This window comes from Pseudophryne corroboree, chromosome 7, assembly GCF_028390025.1.
Source record: "Pseudophryne corroboree isolate aPseCor3 chromosome 7, aPseCor3.hap2, whole genome shotgun sequence".
Classification (NCBI taxonomy): Eukaryota; Metazoa; Chordata; class Amphibia; order Anura; family Myobatrachidae; genus Pseudophryne; species Pseudophryne corroboree.
In genome coordinates this window covers 103,872,572-103,898,443 of record NC_086450.1, presented here as the reverse complement: position 1 = coordinate 103,898,443, position 25,872 = coordinate 103,872,572, and the positions used below count along the sequence as shown (strand labels likewise).

At 44.0% G+C, this 25,872-nt stretch overlaps 2 protein-coding genes and 1 non-coding gene across 3 annotated transcripts in view; 1 reads left to right on the top strand and 2 right to left on the bottom strand.

Moving 5' to 3' along the window:
- Positions 1–6,524, top strand: part of SSB (small RNA binding exonuclease protection factor La) — a 53,360-nt gene extending 46,836 nt beyond the window's left edge. The window contains exons 8-12 of the mRNA XM_063933506.1: positions 3,575–3,617; positions 3,726–3,866; positions 4,096–4,282; positions 5,262–5,384; positions 6,060–6,524. Coding sequence (XP_063789576.1) covers positions 3,575–3,617; positions 3,726–3,866; positions 4,096–4,282; positions 5,262–5,384; positions 6,060–6,217 — 652 coding nt within the window. The 3' untranslated portion in view covers positions 6,218–6,524. The remainder of the gene's footprint in view (positions 1–3,574; positions 3,618–3,725; positions 3,867–4,095; positions 4,283–5,261; positions 5,385–6,059) is intronic.
- The window catches only part of METTL5 (methyltransferase 5, N6-adenosine), a 65,409-nt gene continuing 44,915 nt past the window's right edge, over positions 5,379–25,872 (bottom strand). Inside the window, exons 3-7 of the mRNA XM_063933507.1 lie at positions 18,460–18,644; positions 17,487–17,569; positions 14,781–14,832; positions 14,544–14,593; positions 5,379–6,344 (exon numbers count right to left, since the gene is read on the bottom strand). Of these exons, the coding sequence (XP_063789577.1) occupies positions 6,303–6,344; positions 14,544–14,593; positions 14,781–14,832; positions 17,487–17,569; positions 18,460–18,644 (412 nt within the window). The 3' untranslated portion in view covers positions 5,379–6,302. The remainder of the gene's footprint in view (positions 6,345–14,543; positions 14,594–14,780; positions 14,833–17,486; positions 17,570–18,459; positions 18,645–25,872) is intronic.
- LOC134946916 (U5 spliceosomal RNA) lies at positions 11,710–11,830 on the bottom strand. Its single transcript, XR_010182476.1, has one exon. It is a non-coding gene; the product is annotated as a U5 spliceosomal RNA (small nuclear RNA).

Below are 25,872 nucleotides of genomic sequence, written 5' to 3'. Positions count from 1 at the left end.
AGGGCTCTCAATTAGCTTCCTTTGAGCTTTAGGCAGTTACATGCAGCAGTTTCTGGCTTCGCAGACAAAAAGTTAATACCCTTTCTGATATTTTTGAATAGTATTTGTTCTCATATTTTATTAAGGAATCATCTACAGAAAGGGTAGTGGATAAGTGGAATAGCCTCCCATCAGAGGTGGTAGAGGCTAAGACTGTAGACCAATTTAAACATGCTTGGGATAGGCATATGAATATCCTTACAAAGAATTAAGGTTCAAAAAGGGTTGCGATTACCTAGAGGATAAAAAAAAAAAAAAGGGCAGACTAGATGGGCCAATTGGTTCTTATCTGCCGTCAAATTCTATGTTGCTTGTCTCGCCTACCCAAATGCATTATGTGAGTATTTAAGACTATTGTGGATATCTTTACAACCTTGACTATCTGGGTGCCTTTTGTTAATTTTGCCATGTCTGCCACCTGTGTGGGGAAGGATGTTCAAAGTCACTTGTATGGTGTTCACTCTAGGATTGATTTAGGACGGGGTGCTGATCAGAGGGGTCATCACTCCGGGGGCATGATCTGCATTTGACCATCCCCACGTGCCCTATCAATACCCCTGGGACCATCCCACAGGTGTCACATCGGTGGCCCTTAGATCATCAGACACATGCCCTCTTCAGAGACACATGCAGGAGGAGTGTTGAGATTACTTCCTAGTGAATTGATGAGCCTAAAGGGCCCTACACACTTGCGATCTGCCGCTGAGCTGCTTGACGGTGGATACGGGCGACCCAGCGGCGTGGGTGCAGTGACTTGGGAAGTGAAGTTTCTTGTTTCTTTACTCGTTCATTGTTGCTGCCTCCACACAAAGATATGAACATTATCTCGTTCATTAATAAACGAGATCGTTTCAGTTTTATCGCCCAGTGTGTAGGGCGCATTAGATCAGCCATATGACTGTCCACACCAGTGTTACTCAAACTCTGATTTAATGGAACCCTAATGGGGGTGTGTGTGTGTGTGTGTGTGTGTTTACTTTTACCCCTTTCACACCGCACAAATAACCTGGTATATTGCCAGGTCGGTGTGCAGTGTGAAAGGGCCATGGTCAAATTCTCGGGTCGCCTGACCCGTCAATTCAACCCAGGAATAAAGCGGTGTCATTCCCGGGTTGAATACCGGGTCAGTGGTAGCGTGACCAGGTTTCTGGGTCGATGGGACCTGTTCACTTCATAGGGAGAGGTGGCGTGGAGATGAGCTCATCTGCCGGCTCCGCCCCCTACTGCTATGGCAACAACCCGGCAAATTGCCGGGTTGTGAAGCCTGCCATTAGGGTCTAAGGCCTGATCCCACCCGGGAAGGACCCCTTTCCAATTGCTGGGTGGGACCTAGCATTGACTATGTGAAAGGGTGATGATGATGATGATGATGATAATTAAAAAAATATATATAATTTTATTTATATAGGGCTCTTTCTCCAACAGGACTCAAGGCGCTTTAGATATCAAAAACAATGCACATGATAGAGGATTTGAGTAATAAAACAATAAATAAGCCTCACAGACATAAAAGAAAACCTTAGGCACACAGAAAGCATAATGCGGGATTGGTGTAGGCATTTTGGGTAGTAACTTCCAAGGGTTGTGTATTCCACCCTCACAAGGTACCAAGTGCGGCAGCAATCTTGAGCGCTCAGCGTAGGATTACCCAGGGTGGAATAGTCTACCTCTAGAAGAGATGACACAAAATGGGGGTGATTTCAGAGTCCTACAGTTTAGAGTAGGGTTCCAACAAAAGCACATGGTCCATGTATTTTTCATCCCATCCACAAGTGTACCATATGGGGCAGCCATGTTGGGCGCACTTTGAAGGTTACACTGTGGGAGGTGAGCCATACAAGGGCCAAGTTCATATATGGGATGACTGATGCTTATGTAGTAGTATGATGTACCCTGCATGTAGGGCACAATGGCAGGGTCTGCAATCAGTGGAGGTAAACATTACCGGAAAAACACATGGTGGGGTGGAAGAAAGCAATGAAGAAGGAAAAAAAATAAAAAAGCAGGTTACTAGTGGCAGAAGTAGGATTGGGATAACATTATTTTGATAAGATCTTAGTATGGGTGGGTAGGAGAATGTGGGGGGCATACTCAGAAGCAATGGGGATGTCCCTGCTGAGCCTGGTGCTGTGCCCCCACAGTTCCCTGTTCATCTTGATCAGCCAGAGAGGTGGTAAGCCTGGTCTTGGAGTTCTCATGTTTGAGGCGAGGAGAGGCCACATAAAGTTCCAGAGTTTTGTGGTTGTGATGCAGTCCTTCTGTTAATTTGTAAGTTTGTTTGCTTTCTGTTTTCCTTCGGTTTAACACAGGTATAACACTGTTGTTGGTTTTAGCTGCCACTTGATAAATAGCCACTTCATAACTAGCCACTTCATAAAATAGCCACTGCAGCGTCTTACAGGACTGGCGTTCCTAGGCTATACTGAATAAGTAAGTCTACAAACACATGTCTATCTGATTACAACCCCCTCCCCCACACAGCAACCCTCCACCAAAAGGTGTTAATCAACTACCAAATGTGAGGTCAGTAAACCCCAGTCAATCTTTACTATAAGTTTTTGCAGACTACAGATATTAATCCACTTAAAACAATTTTCTAAACATACAATGTAATGTGCAATGGTCTGCAGTAATTACCAAATATATCTTTAGCAAGAAAGTAGCAATGGTCTGCACTCTGCAGTAATTACCTTTTTTAGTGGTGATACAAATCACTGGAATTATTTCTGCTCAGATAAGGTAAGTCTTCTAGTGAAGTTCCACTGGGCAGCTATAAACATTCCAGGGTATGACTCTTAGTTTGTTTCCATCCTCTAAGTCACAGGTTCTCAAACTCGGTCCTCAGGACCCCACACGGTGCATGTTTTCCAGGTCTCCTCACAGAATCACAAATTAAATTTGCTCCACATGTGGACCTTTTAAAATGTCAGTGAGTAATTAATACACCTGCTGGGTTACCTGCAAAACATGCACTGTGTGGGGTTCTGAGGACTGAGTTGGAGAACCTGTGCTCTAAGTGAGCACATCCACAGTGTAGTGCAGTGTTTCTTAAACCCAGCCCTGACAGAACCCCTAACACTGCATGTTTTCCAGATCTAGCTGGAGCACAACTGTTCATTGATACCATCTTGATTTGTTAGTCAATGAACAGTTGTGCTCCAGCTAGATCTGGAAAACATGCAGTGTTAGGGGTTCTGTCCGGGCTGGGTTTAAGAAACACTGCACTACACTGTGGAGGTGATCATGGTACTTTAAGCCAGTTTCCCAAAATCTGCCATTACAGTCCTGATTTTATGGATATCCATGCTTGAGCACAGGTGAATTAATTAGTACCTCAGTCAATTTGATTAAACAATCTGGCCTTTAGCATGGATAGCCTTCAAATCTGGATTGTAATGGCAGAGTTTGGGGAAACTGAACTAGGCTATATAGCAGGAAATCGTTAATCATGTGGCCTGTTGCCAAAGGATACAGTTGTGACATGCAGTTGGACTTGAGTTAAATATGATTTTTAATTTCCCCCCCAATTAACCAGGGAGAAGGCAGATGCACAGAAGCAAGCAGAAGATGCTGAAATGGTAGGCAGTTGTACTGTGATCTGACATTTGATAGCACTGTTGTTAATATGATTGATATATTTATACAAGCGTTAACTCTGCACTTGGCTTGTTGTTTGTCTTTTCTAGAAGTCTCTAGAGGAACAGACCGGCTGTCTCTTAAAGTTTTCAGGTGACCTAGACGACCTGACATCCAGAGAAGATATTCATACATTATTTCAAAATCATGGTGAAATCAAATGGATTGACTTTAGCAGGGGTGCTAGGGAGGTATGTGTCCTACATCAGTGTTTCTCAGCCATGTGTCATCTATATACTAAGATTTGTGGTGTAGACAGCTACACTATTGTGTAAAGGCCCATGAGACCATTTCATATCCACCTCCTAGTAAATATGTACTATGTAAAGCTTAATGGGTTTTTTTTACACCTTAATGTGAACTCTATTGCTGAAACAATGGAACAAACTGCAACTCCTCCTCTTCCCTCTCTTTGCGAAGGGTACTATACTGTTTAAAAGCAATGCAAAAGAAGCACTGGAAAAGGCTAAAGCTGCAAATAATGACAGCTTACAATTAAAAGAGAAAGATGTAACCTGGGAGCTGATGGAGGGTGATGTAGAGAAGGCTGCACTAAAGAAAATCATGGAAAATCAACAAGAATCCTACAATAAATGGAAAGGGAAAGGTAATGGTACTCATCCTGTCTATTGTAATTGCAGTCTGCTTGGTTTTCAGTGCATGCATGTTGGACTCTTGCTGGTATTTTGAAGCCTAAACTAACTATAATGAACAGTATCTGCTTTTGTGTAGTATTGAATGTTTGGCCTTTAGAGCTGTACGGAAACACTGGGTTTCAGTATATATCCGATGTTAGATCTGCGGCATAATCTGCACTGCACATGACTGGCTGTGATGTTACTCGCGGGACTGACATGCTGCTGGTGTTGAGGTGTTAACAGGCAGTGTTACAGAAAATCTGTCTTCAGTAGCCGGAAATTTCCTGGCCAGTCTGAGTAACCTGTGGCTTGCTTGTGACCAATATTCAAGCAGATGATCTGATGCTGTCTCGAGCAGGGTGGTCTTCTGTTTGCCGGCGGTCGGGCTCCCGGCGCTCAGTATACCGACGCCGGGAGCCCGACCGCCGGCTTACCGACACTTATTTTCCCTCGTGGGGGTCCACGACCCCCATAGAGGGAGAATAAAATAGTGTGGCGCGTGTAGCGCGCCACCGTGCCCGTAGCGTGGCGAGCGCAGCGAGCCCGCAAGGGGCTCATTTGCGCTCGCCAAGCTGTCGGTAAGCCGGCGGTCGGGCTCCCGGCGCCGGGATGCTGGTCGCCGGGAGCCCGACCGCCGGCCACCCGTAGTGAACCCCTCCAGCAGGTGGTGTCAATTTTCATGAGACTCCTCCTGGGGCGTTTGCATATTATTGCACAGCTACTGTGTACAAAGATGCAGTGGCTGTATGTTTTATGCCAAGTGTGCTGTTGCCACATCCATAATAGTCATTTTATGTTCCTTACCGTAATCTGCCTTCATCCCATGTAAGACTAATAGAATTTTAAGGTAAAGTAGTTAAAATGTTCTTTGCATAAAAGCTCTCAATACAGAAAAAAAAAAGTGGGCAATAGTAGGAATCTCAAATTTACAATATTACACTCTTAAAGGTGGCAAGAAATTTAAAGGCAAGGGACGGGGTGGCAGAGGAAGTGACCCTTCACCCAGGAAGAAAATACAATTCCAAGGGAAGAAGAAAAAGTTTGAAAGCAGTGATGAAGATGAACTGGAAGGTACAATTTCTTTAATATGGTCTAGAAATGAGTCGTTTATGACCTTGTTACATTTTTCTTAACATTTACGTGATGTCTGCTTAACCATCGTTTTTATAAAAGACAACTAACTTTCTAGCCTCGCGTTCAATGGCCGGTTTTTGTTTGTTATATTTTTTTATATAGACTATGGGGTCTATTTACTAAGCTGTGGTAGGATAAAGTGCCAGCCAATCAGCTCCTAACTCATTTGTCAACCCCAGCCTGTGGCATGGCAATTAGAAGCTGATTGGCTGGTATTTTATCTCCATCCAAGGCTTAGTAAATAGACCCATAAGTCAATTTTAAAAGGAGTCTTCAGTTTTGAGTAATTGCAGAAGGCAAAAACTGGATCCTGTCAAACCACATGATCAGCAGGCATATTGTATGTGTGTGTGTCTATTGCACAACAGGTTGCTTGTATGAAATACCATCCCTGAATTAGTAAGAGTATTCACAAACATCAGTGGTCTCCTTGTGTCTCATATTAGCAATAGTGAGAACCGACACTAAATGTATTGGGTTTGTGGCTGGACTGTAATATTGTGAGGTGATGTGTTAATGGTATCTGATTTATGAAGTTTAAGTCTTTATAGATGCTGTTAAATATTTACAATATACACAATGTACTAATACATTGTAATTAAACACATTCAGAATCTCCTCAAAAAGAGTCGGAAGTCTCTGCATCAGCTGATGTCAAGAATGGTGCAGAAGCACCTGGAAGTCCAAAGAAGAGGCAGCTGGAGGACAAGTCCACTGAGGAGCCAGAGGCGAAACAGAAGAAGACTGAAGTTGGTACTGAGAACCAGTAATATGCTGCTGCCTGTCTTGGATGCTTTTTGGAACTTTTCTTTTATAGGGGGAAAACTGTATTTTTAAGTCTTCAGATGGTGAATGTCAGTTGATTGCGAATCTAATGAAATCCACTTCAATGTCAACCTGCAATGAAAGCTTGTTTTTTACTTTGTTTGAACTGCACTTGTAAATGGCTATCTTGTACATGTTTTTATATTTAAGTTTTTTTTGTTAATACAAATAAAGAACTTCCAGGCCCTGAGTGACAAGGACACAACTTTAAATCCAACATAACAAGATATTCAATAAAACAGTAAATTCGTAGTGGTGTTAACTGTGTTTGTCAACAGTAAAAGGATGATAGGGAACACTATGTCCATATTGGTACATAATAACCTCCACAACCACACTCAAAAAAATATTTAGAGTACCACTTCATCAGCACTGTAGTAAATGGAGGTGACGTTCACAATTTCTCTCTCGTTCGTGCACCAGTCTTCCTGTTGTAGTAACTGGGAAAACGTCATGTCTCAGGTTACTGGAAAAAGGAAGAGTTATGCACAAACATAATGATACCGTACAAATAGCATAATTACTATATCATCACAGAGAGTAAAAACAGATAAACATGACACAGATTTAAAAAAAATCAAGCAAGATCGCCATAGAATCATCGCATAGACATCCACAGTTGGACTGTCCCCCCCCACAGAAAGATTGGACAATTACCAGCTGTTGTGAGCCAGGGGGTGTAGTATGGTATGCTGGTGCCCTGACACCTGGGCGAGTGCAAATGAGCCCCTTGTGGGCTCGGTGGTGCACCATGCTATTTATTCTCCCTCCAGGAGGGTTGTGGACCCCCAAGAGGGAGAATAGTTGTTAGTATGCCGGGATACCAACAGCTGGCATACTGAATACCACCTGTGAGCTAGTTCTACCTAACAGCTGGTAATTGTCCAATCTTTCTGAGGGGGACAGTCCAATTGTGGATGTCTATGCCATGATTGTATGGCGATCTTGTTTGAATTTTTAAATTCGTGTGATGTTTATCTGTTTTTACTCTGTGTGATATAGTTATTATGCCATTTGTACAGTATCACTGTTTGTGCATATCTCCCTTTTTCAGTCACCTGAGACAAGGCATACAACCGGAAGACTGGTGCATGAACAAGAGAAATTGTGAACTTTATCTCCATTTACTACAGTGCTGGTGAGGTGGTACTCTATTGTATCTGTTTAGCAGTAGAGGTAGGAGAAGCCTTTTAGATTACTGCACTAGCAGCTGTGTGCATCTTTGGAACGTCTGATTTTGTATTTCCCACTTACACTGAGCTGGCTGTGGTTTGTGTCTAAATCCTAAAATGACAAATCAAACACTGCACTGGTAGTCTGCCAGCACATAAGTGTAAAGTCTGGGAATAAAAAGGGACTATGCAAATGATTTTTTTGTTGTTGCGTAATGACATTGGCTAAAAGGAGCGCGCAAGGAATATCCTAATGTACAAGTTAAAATAGGAGCTTTTAGCTTGGCCATTATATTGGTGAATATCTTCTACAGCACACGGTTGTAACTGAGCCACAGCATTTCATTATATAAACAAGTCTAACATGTATCTACTGTGATCCGTTTGATAGATAATAGGATTTTGGTACTTACCAGGTAAATCCTTTTCTTTGAATCCATAGGGGGCACTGGAGTACTCTTGGGATATGGACGGGCGTAGCCGAACAAAGGCACTGAATATTCAAATTTAGGACTCTTCCCCCCTCCATATCCCCGAGTACCTCAGTGTACTTTGTCAGTGTTTTTTACTGAGCGAACAGGATATAGAGAGGTTGACAATGGAGAATACCTATAACATAACGGACAACAACAAAGTTGACCCATAACCTTATTGTCAACTAAACAGTTGACACCTTAACCGATAGAACTTTATACTTTGAACCAATCGGTGAAAATGTGTTACCACAAGCTCCTCTGAGCTTAATACAAACCAAGTAAAACTTGTGACCCTAAGCTCCCTTGAGCTTAAAACAGCCCAGGTAAAACTGCTCTGGGTGGGCGTCCAGTGCCCCCTATGGATTCAAAGAAAAGGATTTACCTGGTAAGTACCAAAATCCTATTTTCTTTATCATCCACTAGGGGTCACTGGAGTACTCTTGGGACGTACCAAAGCTTCCCTCGTGGGCGGGAGAGCTGTTTGATACTTGTAACAGTAGGCAGACCAAAGCTAGATGCTGATGGCGCCACCATTATATGTAAACGTGCACAAACGTGGTGCACTGAAGGCTATGTAGCCGCGTCGTAGACGCTCCCCGACCCGCTGGGTCTGACATTCCCACAGAACCTGTGGGATGAGCTATTACTGACGTAGGCGATTGTAACTTAGCCTTAAAGGAACCCTGACTTGTAGTCATTATTATTATTCAACTGGATAATGTCTGCTGAGAAACTGGTTAACCCCAGTTGGCAGTATCATAGAGAACAAACAACGTATTCATATCACGTACTGTAGACGTTCGGGACATATATAAACGCGTAATGCGTGTACCACATTCAGAATTCTAGAATGTGCTGTCCACACAGGAACCACTATTGGTATATAGATGTGAAGGATACGAAAGCGGAATTCGTCGGAAGATCTGCTTTGTCATGAGAAAACTCAAATACGGTGGCTTGGAATACAAGGCACCCAAATATGAAAACAAAACCCTTGCCGAAGCCAAGGCTAGAAGAAAAATGTTTTCCAAAGTGAGAAACTTAATCCCCATGTGTTGTAAGTGTTCAAAATATGAAACTGTAAGAAATCTGAACCCAACCTCCAGTCGCCTGGCGCTGTAGGTGAGATAAATAGAGTCTGAACTTTGGTGACACCTTGTATAACGGTGTGTACAGACGCAATAAAGACAAACGTCTTTGAAGATAAGTTTACTACACAGATACCTGCACCCTCCGTGCAAGTAAACGCAGTTTTCCATACCACCCCGTTTAACAGAATACGGGTAACTTGAAGGATGATGTTGGAAACTTCCGAGGTTTACGACTTATGTAAGCACACGAAATTTTGTAATAATGAGCTGCCTTAAGCGGTCTACTATCTCGTAACATGGTTGGTATAACCGACACTGTAATGCTCTATTTCTTAAGAGGGCGTTTGAACCCTCACCCCATCAACCGCAGCTGCGGTACATAGGTAATAGGTACATAGGTAAGTATGGGTAAAAGAACGTTCCCTGATGTAACAGGTTGGACGTATTATGAGCGCCCCAAGATCGTGTGCAAGTATTCCTTGGAAATTCGAGAAGCAACTTCTCCAACACACATGAGATACCATCAGTATGACTGTGACGAACTGTCTTATGATCCGTTTTGACAACGGAGAGAGCAGCGGAGAATGGTGGAGCCAGATACACGATGCTGAATGACCACATGAATGTGAGAGACTCCACCGCCACTGCCCTTGTGATCTGTTGTTTTGTACACATACTGAGCTTTTGTAATTGTGGCGAGATGCCATCATGTTGAGGGTAACCCCAAGAAACACCTCTGGATTTAATGTCCAGTTTTCAGGATCCAAATTCTGACGGGTGAGATCATCTGTCTAACAGATGTCCACGCACGGAATAATCTCTTGACACTTTCACATAATAGTGTTCTGAGCCATTGAGAATTGGAGTTACCTGCCGCATTGCCATGCGGCTTTTTTGTCTCTGTATGCAACTGCCGTTGCGTTGTCTGACTGGCCGTGGTCAGACTGAAAGCGAAGGATGTAGTGCATTGTAAAATTCACGTAGTTCCAGAACATTTATCGACAGCAATCTATCGTGTTTTAGAACCTCTGTCGCTGATCTTTTGTAAACTACAACTCCTGAACCTCTGCGACTCTCGTCCAGAGTATTATACACCCTCGCCCCTCTGTGGGAACGGCGAGTGAAGGGCGGCGAAATAAATCGCTTTAAAACGCATTATTATCTTAACTAGGTGAATACACCAATGTACCGTTAGTGTGCGTGATTTGCACTAATTACTAGATGTACATTTGTTCTTGCTGGTGTAGTAGGTAAATGCTTTGATTTACCGTATTTATAATATTACCTAGGAATTGACATCGTTTAGACGGAATTGTATTTTGAACGTGATCTGCTAGCGCAGTATACATTAGTAGCGCAAGTTAGAGGAACTTTGTTGAGACAGAGTTCTTATGAGCAGATCATCTAAGATAGAGAAACTCTGTTGCGACAGAGTTCTTATGTGAGATGAACTATCATCTTCCAACATCACTTTGGTAAATACCAGAGTATAATAAACGGTAGACCTGAAATGGTTAATGGTTGTGGCGATTTGCAAACGCTAAAACCTGTGATGAGCAAACCGGAATGGGTATATATGCATTGTGAAGATCAAGTGCAAGTATGCAAGTTTGTGGCTCCAATATGCCAATACCAACCGCAGCAAATCCATTTTCAAACTGCAGTAAGTGACTTGCTGATTGAAACTGCGACGGAGCTGTATGGTTTTGTTACCCCAAACAGAGGGGAATAAACAACCCTGACTCTGTTGTTGTACTACAGCCTGTATTATAAAGACAGCTGAAACCCAGCAGAGGCCAAATGGCCACCTGCCAAACCGTTCGACTGAGGCAGTCATGTCCTTTAACTGTAACTTGAGTTGAAGTGTGGAAACCCCTCAAAAGTAACATTTAAAGACACGCTTCCACAATTGGAAAAGAGGTCATCAAACTACTGGCTTGCTGACCGTAGCGTCCTGTCGTTACAAGGCGTGAGTGTTTTGTCCCAACGCCTTGAAACTGAAGTCTAAAGGGATTAAATGCCGGCCCAAGTATTCCGTTTTGATACTGGATGCGGTAATGGCTGAATATCAAATTTAGGACCAACAAGCTGTGGCCTTGTCGTGCTGAACTAGCGACAATGAAAAGTGAGATTCGAAGTACCGTCGTTAGAAGAAGCTTTACAGATATACTCTGCAGCTTCTTTTAACAGTAATCTCATTGTTTCCATACATAGTCTAGTGACCCAAATGTTTCTTGGGTCTTTATAATTTTTGACACAGACGCATTTAGCAATGGCGGATGGCGTCATCTTGGAAACGATTAAATAGTGGTCAAAGTGTACTAAGTGTAAAAATGGAGACCTTGACTCACTGTAATTTAGCAATGTATGTTGGCAACAACCCTGCACTATCTGAGTGCTGGTCTAATGTAGCCTTCTCACTCGTAGTTATCGGTGTGAGATTTGACATAGAATCGTGCATTAAATTATAAGACCAGTTAAATAAACACTGTGATACCCAAAGGGAAAATTGGCCCTTTGGAAAGACTGTCTTTTGTTAGAGCTGGCGGAATAACTTCCGAGACTCCTATGTTTATTTGAATTGCCAATGCTTAAAATAGGACTTTAAAATTATTTTTGGTCTGCGCTAGAGCCTTACTCGCTATGCAGACAGACACCACAATAGGCAACGGACAGACATTGCACGCCTATGACGTTATGTCATATATATATTTTATTGCTGAACAGCATATTTATATTAAACGCATGGTTGTTTCTCTCTACGGAAATCTTTAGTAAAAAACGAAAGATTTATTCGCTGTGAAGAGAAATCAGAGTAATCTTTATGAAAAGCAGTTGGCATATGAAACCCGAACCAAATTCCTACTAAGACCCCTGCGCCTCTGGTGGCTTAGAGATGTAGGGCAGGAATGTTCTAGAATTATGTAGAAATACAGTTTACATGGCTAACTTATGCTGACCAAAAATTCCCACCAACACCCCTGCGCCTCCTTGTGGAGTAGAGGTGTATGGCCGGAATGTTCTGGAATTATAAACTGGAAAAACAGCAATGATTAAAATGGCCATCATGCCATGCTTTCACAGAAAATCACAGTACAGGTTACCTGCTGCAGTGTTAATATAGGCTTAATAGCCTATTATACAGTTAATATAGGCTTAATATCCTATTATCCAGTGATAACACAGGTGTAGGATACAGTAAAATACATGCATTTAGTTAGCCTCCATTAATATGAACACTGGCTGCAGTGAATGTTATTATCTTGCAGCCTTAACATAAAATAACAGAAAACATGGTTAAACCTGCAATAGGTTATGCCACTGATAGCCTATTGCCAGCCAAAGCCTCATATATATATTATATATAAAATGTGCTTAAACATATAATCACAGTTCATACTGATATTATACACAGTGTCCCTGGCAGCAAAAAGCTTCATTATATATTATATATATATAAAATGTGCTGAAACCTATAATCACAGTTCCCACTGATATTATACACAGTGTCCCTGGCAGCAAAAAGCTTCATTATATATTATATATATAAAATGTGCTGAAACCTATAATCACAGTTCCCACTGATATTACAGTCTACAGTTTTATACTGATGTTATAGCCCATGACACTGTTTAAAACGCTGCGCTGCTTGTGAGGTAGTTTGAGCAGCCTATTTTTAACCCATGCAGCCTTTGCTGCTGCTATGGGCATTACTCCCCCTCCCCCCCCCTGCATCCCCATGTGCAGCGTACGGGGATCGGGTGCAGGGAGAGCAGGAGAGCGCTGTATATAGGGCCGGGGAGCCGTCCGGAAGAGCGGCCGGCACCTTCCTACAGTAGTACACAGTCTCCCTGTGTCCGGCATCAGCGGCGTGCTGTGTCTCACTGGAAGAGCGGCCGGCGTCCGTGAGTGACGTGCGGCCGCTCTTTAGCACACGGAGAGTCTCGGCGGCGCCTCTGTAGTGTTGCCGGGCAATCAGCACAGTGAGAGCGGCCGGCGTCTGAGTGACGTGCGGCCGCTCTGCGCGTAGTTCAGCCGCTCTGCGCGTAGTTCAGCGGGACCCCTTCAGCGGCGTGCTCAGCGGCGGCTACAGTATCACACTTTCACACAGCAGGGCGGCAACGTGAGCTGACCGCCCTGACCCCCATACCTTGTGCCGCTTTCATCCTGGCTGTTACGAGCTTCTCTCTGTAAGCTCCGTTTCAGCCTCCAGCTTCTCATCTTGTGACGGGGCTTCCTGTAAGCTCCTTGCAGCTGTAGCTCCTTCCAGCTCTTTGTCTCATCCTGGCTGTGACGGAGCTTCTTTCTGTAAGCTCCGTTCAGCTTGCAGGAGACAGTGGCTGCCTGTGGCTGTGAGGGTGCTCTTTGTGAGGACCGACACGCCATGCGCTTATAGCGCCTGTGGCTGTGAGGGTGCTCTTTGTGAGGACCGACACGCCATACGCTGCCTTGCAGCGGCACCATCCCGGACCCATGTTTTTCCAGAAACTGGGACGGGAAGTGTAAAAATTAAAAAATAAAAAGTAAAATGAAAAATTAATAAAATCTTCTGAAATGTGGGCATTCCCACAAGCCGATGTTCATGCTGTGAGCACCGAAAAAACACTGACAAAGTACACTGAGGTACTCGGGGATATGGAGGGGGGAGAGTCCTAAATTTGAATATTCAGTGCCTTTGTTCGGCTACGCCCGTCCATATCCCAAGAGTACTCCAGTGACCCCTAGTGGATGATAAAGAAAGACAGTGTCCAGTTAGACAGTCAATAGATAGATGCCATATATTAGACAGACATTAGGTCAACAGGGTTAAAAGGTTGACAGGTAAATGGTCGACATAAAAAAGATAGACAAATAGTTTTTTTTGTAATGTAACATGTTGTTGGATTATTTCATACTTTCTCTATCCATGTTGGCATAGAGTTGGTTATAAACCTTGTGGCGAGCGTATGCCTTTCTACAATTGGGGGTCCCAGATGACAAAACTATCCACACAAACGACAAAAATGCAAAAAACATGGTGTCTACCTTTTTCATGTCTACTTTTTGACCCTGTCGACCTAATGTTCATTTAACATATGGTGTCTATCTATTGACTGTCTAACTAGACACTATCTATCTTTCATACTGGAACCGTATCTACTACGATCCCCCTGCATAAAAAACAGTACTGCAGGCAACATGCAAAAACTAGAACTGAAGATGCACCAACCCCTCCCACAGCCCAACTGTAGGTAGGACAAAGCTTTCAATATATCTAGGAAGTCTTCATGCCCACAAGCTGAAGTGTTCTCCCTTAACTTTATTTTACATTCTATCAAGTGTTAATTGTAGAGTGACTGGAAGCCTTTAACTAGGAAGGAAGAAACAAAACTAGCAATATACATTAATGCCCACAGGAACTGTAAAGGGAAGTAGGAAACTGAAGAACAATTATTGTGCCTTATGAGCTTCTATTGTCAACTACTGTATTCCAGATGCTACACATCTGATTAACACTTATGCCTGAAACTTAACATTTGTAGAGTTTCTTACCGATTTCTTCTTGTGAAACTTATATGAGGCTGGTAGATCATATCTGAGCTCTGCAAATACATATGGGGAGAAGTGTCAGGATTATAGAAACCCAAGTTTGCACTCGTAATAGTTGAAGTTTTACTGTTTGAGATGATTGTATGAGATGTGTACTTTTTCTATTTAGGCTAATCTTACAATGCACACCATATAGCCTTCATCAAAGACAGGACAAAGATATTCCTTGAATGTACGCACCTGCTATTACCTCCATGTTCACGTTGCAGTCTGCAGCTTTCTTTTTAATATGCTAGACAAAGATACAAATGTAAAAATTTACATGTGTCTGGTTACGTAAGGATTGCTTATGAGTTTGACCCGTTATAGGACTTTTATGCACACACAGAAAAATAAGCCCTGTAGGTCTGCACCAGTGAGGGGAAACTGCAAGTTATGTTCTTCATATGAACTACAGACTGTCTTCTATGAAGAGTTTGAAGTAGTACACTGAGGATTCCATAGCACATTGGACTATGGCTGACTGCAGTATGATGTTGGTGTAACATGGGTGGGAAGTGCATCCACCGCCCACTACAGGTTTCTTGCATTGCATATCCTTGCCATTACAGTGTATACTATCTCACAATGGGATGGTTTTGATATCCTGGTAGTTATAATCCTAATCAAGACCAGTGAATATTTTAATCCTAATCTACTCCTTCTCCAGCCTATCCCTAAGATTACTGCCATGATTTCAACCACATCCCCTCACCTTTTCCATACTATGAGGTGAATGCAGTCAGCCACCGTCATTTACAGTGGGTTCATTAATCTCCCAAAGCTATTTAATTAGCCCTGCATATTACAGTCTACAGGGACTTGTTTTCAAATCTGAACAGGCATGAAAATATTCCTTGATAAATAGCCTGTTTTTGGGTGCTGCAGCTATGTTAACACAGAATTTGGGATACATTCTTCGAGCTACTATGTGTTAATGCCCATTAATTTCCCAAATCGAGGCTGACACCCTTTTTCACACTCAGTAAATTACGGTATCATGCTAACTTAATTTCTCCCCTCCCCCCCTCTATAAATACTAAAGTAGTACATAAATCAGGAAATGAAGGCTCTACTACAGTTCATCTGAATCTCACCCATAAATGTTTAAGTAATGCAGTGTGTGTAAAATACTACAATGAGTTGCTAGGTCTCTGAACCTCCAAGGCTTGTAAATTTTGTCTACAATCGATTACAGCAAAAAACAAACAAACAATGAAGGATCAATCCATTAAAGCATACTTAAGTATCACATTTTCTCACACCTCTTGTGAACTCCTTTGAGCAGGGCTCAAAACCTTGTATCACGTCATTATATTATTTGTGTAATCATACCCATCAGTGTACAACCTGTTAGTGCTCTATAAATAAAGTTTTGGTAACCTCAGCAGAGTGTAGCATGTGTTTATTGTCTTACCCTGTGGTTTCACTTTCATATATGGACCGCTGTCCACTAACGGCCTTACCTTGTTTATAGAAAATTAATACAGGCTATTCCTGGTTCTTTCCTTCTAATCGACCTGGCCCTGATTAACAGTCCACATTTTGGAGACGTGTCTTATGACCGGTATAAAAACCAAACTTTAATGTGGAAAATTTGATAAATCACGAGACTCCCTTCAGGTGCGTTGCACTTTTTTTTTTTTTTTTTTTTTTTTAACACATTCCTTGTTAATACAAGTGTATATATAACAACATATACAGGTTCACCAACTGCAGCATATACTGCATGCTAATGTAATTAGTGAAAACACCTTAATCATGTTTGTAAATGCTCTACTGCAGTGGTTTTCCACTCCATCCTCAAGACCCCAAACAGCTAACTTAGGGCCTAATTCAGACCTGATCGCAGCAGCAAATGTGTTAGTGAATGGTCAAAACCATGTGCACTGCAAGGGGGCAGATACAACATGTGCAGAGAGTTAGATTTAGGTGGGTTATATTGTTTCTGTGCAGGGTAAATACAGACTGCATTATTTTTACAATGTAATTTAGATTTCAGTTTAAAGAAACCCCACCCAAATCTAACTCTCTCTGCACATGTTATATCTGCCCCCCCTCCCTGCATTGCACATGGTTTTGCCCATTAGCTAACAAATTTTCTGCAACAATCAGGTCTGAATTAGTCCCATATTCCACGTGTACTCATTACTCACTGACACATTTGAACAGGAGGAGCTAATTATATCACTTGCAATTCTATGAGGAGACCTGGAAAACATGAACTGTTTGGGGTCTTGAAAATGGAGTTTGAGAACAGATGCTCTACCATCCTGCCCAACATGACACTCTCCAGGAGGGACAGAATGCTCTGCTCCTGGACTTGCCTCAATTTATGATTGCCATCACCTGTGCTGAAACACCTTTCTTACCCATTAACCTGGTCAACACAGGTGCAGATAATCATAAAATAACAAAAAAAAGTCCAGAAGCAGAGCATTTTGTCCCTCCTGGAGAGGGTCATGTTGGGAGGTATTATCTACTCCAGTGGTTCTCAAACTCGGTCCTCAGGACCCCACACAGTGCATGTTTTGCAGGTAACCCAGCAGGTGCACAGGTGTATTAATTACTCACAGACAGATTTTAAAAGGTTTGCAGGTGGAGTTAATTATTTCACTTGCGATTCTGTGAGGAGACCTGCAAAACATGCACTGTGTGGGGTCCTGAGGACCGAGTTTGAGAACCTGTGATCTACTCTAATGAGAACTGTCATGCTTTATGTAGGGGTTATAATGCGTTGTAATTAAATGCCTGTGTGTATGAGACCAACATCTCGCATACTATGGCCTCTGTATCGGTAACAGCCCTGCAGTGCTTGCTGTATTTCTCAAGCCAGTTCACTTATTCGCTTTCCCCCTATAGAAAATGTAATGTCTTTTGGGAGGGGAAAAAAACAAAAAACCTTACTTCTCTTGTAGAGGTTTTATGTAGAGAATATACTGACGTTCTTGCCATTTGCAAAGCAGTCTTTAGGAAAGCCATGTCCATACCTATGAAAGCAATTTTAGAGGTGTATAAGTTAGAAACGACTTCACTTATTTAGGGTTATGTGGAGCATGAAATGGAAATGAGAGAAAACATCTTGAAGTCCTTCTTAGTGCTTAACCTCTTCAGCAGAGGTTTTCCTTTAGGATTGAGGATTACTGCATCAGAACACAACCCTGAGTTTCCCACAAATATGAATGCAGCTAGAGCAAGTTTTTTTTGTAGCAAATGGCATGTATCACGCCTCCTCTGTAGCTGTAAGCTCTCACCAGCAGGGCCCTCTTCCCTCCCTTTTACCATCATCTTCTCAGTACCTACACCACCTATCCCTTGGTTTCTACTGTCCGCTGCTTATTTGGGTTTTTATGACCACGGATTCAGAAATGTGTATAAACACTGTCCATGTCTTGCAAAGCTTTGTACGAATGGTGTAATGGTTAGCATTACTGCCTTACAGCCCTGGGGTCATCCCACCATGACCTTAACTGTGTAGAGTTTGTATATTCTCCCCATGATTGTGTTGGTTTCCTTTGGGTACTCCGGTTTCCTCCCACAATCCATAAAAAATGTACTAGTAGGTTAATTGACTCCCAACTAAAAAAATTAACCCTAGTGTGTTTAAGACAGACTACATGGGTCAAGTGGTTCTTATCTGCTGTCAAATTTCTATGATTCTATGGCATAAATGTATGACACCGGCACATATCCTGCCAGTATCACTCTTCCCGATTTACCTCTTTACCGAGGCGAAGTGGGAAGCACTAGCGCCGATATGTATTAGCATCTTGGCTGCCAGAGAGGGTGAATGAAAAGTGTTGGATTTTCACATGCTCCAAAGTGTAGGGTTACCAAAGAGTGCTTCTACCTTATTTCTCATTAACATATAGAAATGTACCTTTATTACGTTTTGTGCCAAAAGGAGGATTCATTATTACGGTGTCCACAGATTTCACCAGGTTGTTACACGGCAACGCACAAACGTCACACTGAACCAAGTCAACGTTGGTGAGTTCAAACTCTTCAGCATTGGTTCTAAATATCTCTAGAGCATCTTCATCTATGTCAAATCCTATGCACAATCTGCAGGATATACAGGGAAGAATTGACCGAAAAGACTATTTAATGGTTACAACACAGGTAATCCTCAAAATGTGCTCATCTATAGATGTTTCTCATATGTCCTAGAGGAAGCTTCAAGAACAATGGGGTATAGACGGGATCCGCAGGAGACATGGGCACTTTAAGATTTTAAAAGGAGTGTGAACTGGCTCCTCCCTCTATGCCCCTCCTCCAGACTCCAGTTAGATTCTGTGCCCAGGGAGACTGGTCACACACAGGGGAGCTCTACTGAGATTCTCTGAAAAAAGACTTATGTTAGGTTTTTTTATGTTCAGGGAGCTTTGCTGGCAACAGGCTCCCTGCTTCAAAGGACTGAGGGGAGAGAAACAGACCTACTTCTGTGAGTTAAAAGGCTCTACTTCTTAGGCTACTGGACACCATTAGCTCCCGAGGGTCCGATCACTTGGTACGCCTAGCTGCTCGTTCCCGGAGCAGCGCCGTCACCCCCCTTGCAGAGCCAGAAAAAAAGAAGGCGGGTGAGTAAAAGAAGAAACGAAGACTTCAGTGACGGCAGAAGACTTCAGGTCTTGAGGTACCGTGCAGCGGTCGCGCTGCGCGCCATGCTCCCAAACACACAGCGGCACTGACAGAGTGCAGGGCACAGGGGGGGCGCCCTGGGCAGCATGTGGACCTGAAAGTAACTGGCAAAAGTTATATGAAAAGTGCCTAGGCAGTCAATATAGACCCCCGCCAGTATAAAAATGTTAAAATGAGCGGGACTGAAGCGCGCCAGTGAGGGGGCGTGGCTTAGCCCACACAGTCTGACCAGCACCATTTTCTCTTCACAGAGGCTGCAGAGACGCTGGCCCTGACCTCCACACTGCTGTACAAGTAACAGGGTGCAAAACAGGGGGGGGGGGGGGTTACACAGTAGATTTGGTGCTATTATCTTTATTATAAAAGCGCTAACAGGTCGGAGGCATTGTATATAAAGTTTCAGTACTGGGATAGGCGCTGGGTTGTGACCTGGCAAGCTCCCTCTGGGTCTCTCTAACAGGCTTTGCTGTGGGTCTGTCCACTATAGCCCAGTGTGATTGTGGGTGTCGGTACGTGTGTGTCGACATGTCTGAGGCTGAGTGCTCTTCCCAGGAGGAAGCCGGAGTATGGACAGAAAAAGCGCTGGGAGTGACCCTGTCGGCACCGCTGAGTGGGTAAATATGTTGAGTGTTTTGAATGCAAATGTGGCTCGGTTAACTAAGAGATTAGATAAATCTGAGTCTAAGAACCAGACATGGAGGAAATCCATGGAGGATGCATTGTCACAAGCTCAGACCCCTTCGGGGTCACAGAAACGTGCATTTACCCAGATAGCAGATACAGATACCGACACGGACTCTGATTCCAGTGTCGACTATAGTGATGCCAGATTGAATCCTAAACTGGCTAAGAGCATTCAGTACATGATTGTGGCAATAAAAGACGTATTACATATCACGGGGGACCCTGCTGTTCCTGATACAAGGGTCTGTATGTTTAAAGGAAAGAAACCTGAGGTAACGTTTCCTCCCCCTCATGAATTGAACGCACTTTTTGAAAAGGCTTGGGAAAATCCTGACAAGAAGGTACAGGTTCCCAAAAGAATTCCAGTGGCATATCCATTCCCCTCTGGGGACAGGGAAAAGTGGGAGTCAACCCCCACAGTGGACAAAGCTCTGTCGCGTCTGTCCAAGAAGGTGGCGCTTCAGTCTCCTGACACGGCAGCCCTAAAGGATCCTGCGGATTGTAAGCAGGAAAATACACTAAAATCCATTTATGTCACTACGGGTTCGCTACTCAGGCCTGCCGTTGCTTCGGCATGGGTGAGTAGCGCTATTGAAAAGTGGGCAGATAACTTGTCATCTGAGATAGATACCCTGGACAGGGATAGTGTGCTTTTGACTCTGGGTCATATCAGGGACGCTGCAGCATATTTAAAAGAAGCTGTAAGGGATATTGGCCTTTAGGGATCAAGGGCCAATGCCATGGCAGTCTCGGCCAGGAGGGCATTGTGGATTCATCAATGGAATGCTGATGCTGACTCGAAGGCGGCTATGGAGTCTCTGCTGTTTAACGGTAGTGTCTTGTTTGGTGACGGCCTCACTGACCTGGTATCTACAGCTACCGCGGGTAAGTCATTATTTTTACCTTTTGTTTGTGCGCAACAAAAGAAAACGCCCCACTATCAGATGCAGTCCTTTCGGCCCAAGAAATACAAAAAAGGACGAGGATCCTCCTTCCTTGCTGCGAGAGGAAGAGGAAAGGGTAAAAGGTCACAGGCTGTGGCAAGTTCCCAAGAACAGAAGTCCTCTCCGGCTTCTACCAAATCCACCGCATGACGCTGGGGCTCCTCTGCGGGAGTCCGCACCGGTGGGGGCACGTCTCAAACTCTTCAGTCAGGTCTGGGTTCGCTCGGACCTGGATCCTTGGATATTAGAAATAGTAGACCAAGGGTACAAATTAGAGTTTCAAGATGTGCCCCCTCACCGATTTTTCAGATCGGCCTTGCCAGCTTCTCTTCCAGAAAGGGAGGTTGTATGCGCTGCAATACTAAAGCGGTGTCAAAATCAAGTCACTGTCACGGTACCCCCGTCACAACAGGGGAAGGGTTTTTATTCAATTCTGTTCGTGTTACCGAAGCCGGATGGCTCGGTCAGACCGATTCTGAATCTAAAATCCCTCAATTTCTTTCTAAAAAAATTCAAATTCAACATGGAATCTCTCCGAGCAGTGATCTCCTGTCTGGAGGAGGGGGATTTTATGGTGTCGGTCGACATAAAGGATGCCTACTTACACGTCCCCATATATCCTCCACATCAGGCTTACCTGAGGTTTGCTGTTCAGGATTCTCATTACCAATTTCAGACCAGTGGCGGCACTGTGGGAGGCAGTAGAATCAGCTGCCGCCGGGCTCCTGACCTCAAGGGGGCACCTGTCCTCCATTGCCTCCCACTGCCCGACAATCCATCGCCGCTGCGCCGAATATGGATGGAGGATCGGTGTCAGTGTTGTAACACAGCTGCAGCAGCTGCCTCCTCATATCCACAGAGACGAGCTGGCAGCTGGCTGCAGATAGGGGGAGCTCCAGCGCACAGCTGATCACAGGCACTTCCAGAAGAGCTGGCCGTCTATAGCTCTCTCTTCATCCATCCTGCTGCTAGCCGAAGGTAGGCACTGGCACCACCTGCCTCATGCTGCTGCACTGTGTAGTGTATGTGTGTGTGTATGGGGTTGATTACTGGGGGTATCTTTAATAAATATTGGCAACACTGACTGTTTATGTGTGTTGATGTTTTTAAGGGAGGTGTGTGTGTCTGTGTGTTTTAACGAAAGTTGTGTGTTTAAGTGAAAAAGACGTGTGTGTGTATGTGTGTGTGTAATTAAATGAGGCGTGGTGTGTGTAATTGTGTGTGTGTGTGTGTGTAATTGTGTGTGTAATTAAATGAGGCGTGGTGTGTGTGTAATTGTGTGTGTAGTTGAAAGAGGCATGTGTGTGTCTGTTTAATTGAAAGAGGCATGTGTGTAATTGTGGGTGTGTAACTGTGTTTGTGTGTAATTGAAATAGGCATGTGTGTATGTAAGTGAAAGGCATGTGTGTGTGTGTGTGTGTGTGTGTGTAATTGAATGAGGCGTGGTGTGTGTGTGTGTATAATTGTGTGTGTGTAATTGTGTGTGTGTGTAATTGAAAAAGGCGTGTGTGTGTGTAATTGAAAGATGCATATGTGTGTAAGTGAAAGAGGGTTTACGTGAGAGGCATGTGAGTGTGTGTAAGTAAAAGACATGCATGTGTGTGTAAGTGAAAGATGCGGGTGTGTGTGTGTAAGTGAAAGGCGTGTGTGTGTGTAATTGAAAGAGGCATGTGTGTGTCTGTTTAATTGAAAGAGGTTTCTGTAAGTGAAAGAGGTATGTGTATCTATACTACTATTGTGAAAGTACTATTGTGAGTACGCTGCTACTGTTCACCCCAAGTACCAGATATCTATATCTATCTATCTATCTATATCTATATATATCTCTATATATCTCTATATGTGTGTGTGTGTGTGTGTGTGTCGGCACTCTCTCCTCCTCCAGTTAATGCCCAGGTGCCTCCTAACAGGTCTGTGGGACCTTGTAGCTAAATCAATGAAGTGGCACTCACGGGGCTTGATTGATAAAAATAAGACTCTGGACACGGCGGTCTCAGATGAAAGGTCTTTCAGCTGAGACCGCCGTGTCCTGAGTCTTAGTTTTATCAATCAAGTCCTGTGAGTGCCACTTCATTGATTTAGCTACAAGGTCCCACAGACCTGTTAGGAGGCACCTGGGCATTAACTGGAGGAGGAGAGAGTGCCGGCGCGCGCGCGCACGCACACACACACATATATAGATATATATAGAGATATATATAGAGATAGATCTATCTATCTATATCTCTATCTATCTATCTATCTATATCTCTATGTGTGTGTCGGCACTCTCTCCTCCTCCAGTTAATGCCCAGGTGCCTTCTAACAGGTCTGTGGGACCTTGTAGCTAAATCAATGAAGTGGCACTCACAGGACTTGATTGATAAAACTAAGACTCAGGACACGGCGGTCTCAGCTGAAAGATCTTTCATCTGAGACCGCCGTGTCCCAAGTCTTATTTTTATCAATCAAGTCCCGTGAGTGCCACTCCTTCATTATATATATATATATATATATATATATATATATATATTATATATATATATATAGCACCAGTATTTTATCATGCCTCCGGGCGACTGGGGCGAACTTACGCCACTGTTTCAGATGTTGCCGTTTGGTCTGTCCACGGCTCCGAGGATTTTCACCAAGGTTATGGCGGAAATGATGGTTCTCCTGCGCAAGCAGGGAGTCACAATTATCCCGTACTTGGACGATTTCCGCATGAAGGCGAGATCCAAGGAACAATTGCTGAAAAACATTGCGCTCTCTCTGACGATTCTGCAGCAACATGGTTGGCTCCTATACTTGCCAAAATCACAGTTGGTTCCGACGACACGGCTGTCGTTCCTGGGTATGATTCTGAATACAGAATTACAGATAGTTTTTTCTTCCAGTGGAAAAGGCTCTGAAAATACAGAACATGGTAAAACAGATTCTGAAACCGGCAAGAGTGTCGATTCTTCAATGCACTCGGTTGCTGGGGAAGATGGTGGCGGCCTACGAGGCCATTCAGTATGGCAGGTTCCATGGCAGGGTGTTTCAGTAGGACCTGCTGGACAAGTGGTCCGGGTCTCACCTGGACATGCACCGGAAAATATTCTTATCTTCCAGGACCAGGATCTCTCTTCTGTGGTGGCTGCACAGTTCTCACCTTCTGGAGGAATGCAGGTTCGGGATTCAGGATTAGATCCTGGTGACCACAGATGCAAGCCTCCGAGGCTGGGGAGCAGTCACACAGGGAAGAAATTTTCAGGGAAAATGGTCAAGCCAGGAAGCTTGTCTGCACATAAACATTCTGGAATTAAGGGCCATTTACAACGGCATTCTGCAAGCGGAACATCTTTTTCGCGGTTTGCCCGTCTTGATTCAGTCAGACAACATAACAGCAGTTGCGTACATAAACCGCCAGGGTGGAACAAAGAGCAGAGCGGCAATGGCCGAGGCCACGAAAGTTCTTCGCTGTGCGGAGAGGCATGCAGGCGCTCTGTCAGCCAAGTCCTATACCGGAAGGGTATTCCCAGTGAAGTCATTCCCACACTTCTTCAGGCTAGAAAAGAAGTAATGGCAAAGCATTACCACTGTATTTGGAGGAAATATGTGTCTTGGTGTGAATCCAAGAAGGCTCCTACGGAAGAATTTCAGCTGGGGCGTTTGCTCCATTTTTTGCAAGCAGGTGTGGATGCGGGCCTTAAGTTGGGCTCTATTAAAGTACAAATTTCGGCCTTGTCAATCTTCTTTCAGAAAGAATTAGCCTCCCTTCCAGAAGTTCAGACCTTCGTGAAAGGCGTGCTGCACATCCAACCTCCATTTGTGCCCCCTGTGGCACCGTGGGATCTTAATGTGGTGTTGCAGTTCCTGCAATCTCATTGGTTTGAACCTTTACGTAAGGTTGAGTTGAAATTCCTTACTTGGAAAGTAGTCATGTTGTTGGCCTTGGCATCCGCAAGGCGGGTATCTGAGTTGGCGGCTTTGTCTCACAAAAGCCCCTATTTAATCTTCCTTGCTGATAGAGTGGAGTTGAGAACTCATCAGCAATTTCTGCCAAAAGTGGTTTCATCATTTCACGTAAACCAGACTATTGTGGTGCCAGTGGCTACTGTGCCTTGGCGAATTCGAAGTCTCTCGATGTGGTCAGAGCTTTGAAGATCTATGTTCTATGTCACCAGAACGGCGCAGATTAGGAAAACAGAGGCTCTGTTTGTCCTGTGGGCCCCCAACAAGATTGGGGCTCCTGCATCTAAGCAGACTGTTGCACGCTGGATCTGTAATACGATTCAGCAGGCTCATTCTACGGCAGGATTGCCGTTACCGAAATTGGTAAAAGCCCATTCTACCAGAAAGGTGGGCTCATCCTGGGCGGCTGCCAGAGGGGTTTCGGCATTACAGCTTTGCCGAGCTGCTACTTGGTCGGGTTCAAACACCTTTGCAAAGTTTTACAAGTTTGATACCCTGGCTGAGGAGGACCTCTTGTTTGGTCAATCGGTGCTGCAGAGTCATCCGCACTCTCCCGCCTGTTCTAGAGCTTTGGTATAAACCCCATGGTTCTTGAAGCATCCCCAGCATCCTCTAGGACGTATGAGAAAATAGGATTTTAATATCTACCGGTAAATCCTTTTCTCTTAGTCCAAAGAGGATGCTGGGCGCCGGTCCCAGTGCGGGCTGTATCTGCAGTTTGGTTATGGTTACACTCGTGTTGAGCTAAGTTCAGTCAGTCTGTGGCTGAGGTTGGTCATGCCGTTGCATGCGTTGTTGTTGAATGCCATGTTGTACGGCGTGTTTGAGCTGGTATGTATCTCACCTTAGTTTTAAAAATTACATAATTCCTTTTCCTCGAAATGTCCGTCTCCCTGGGCACAGTTTCTATAACTGGAGTCTGGAGGAGAGGCATAGAGAGAGGAGCCAGTTCACACCCCTTTTAAAGTCTTAAAGTGCCCATGTCTCCTGCGGATCCCGTCTATACCCCATGGTTCTTGAAGCATCCACAGCATCCTCTACGGACTAAGAGAAAAGGATTTACCGGTAGGTATTAAAATCCTATTTCA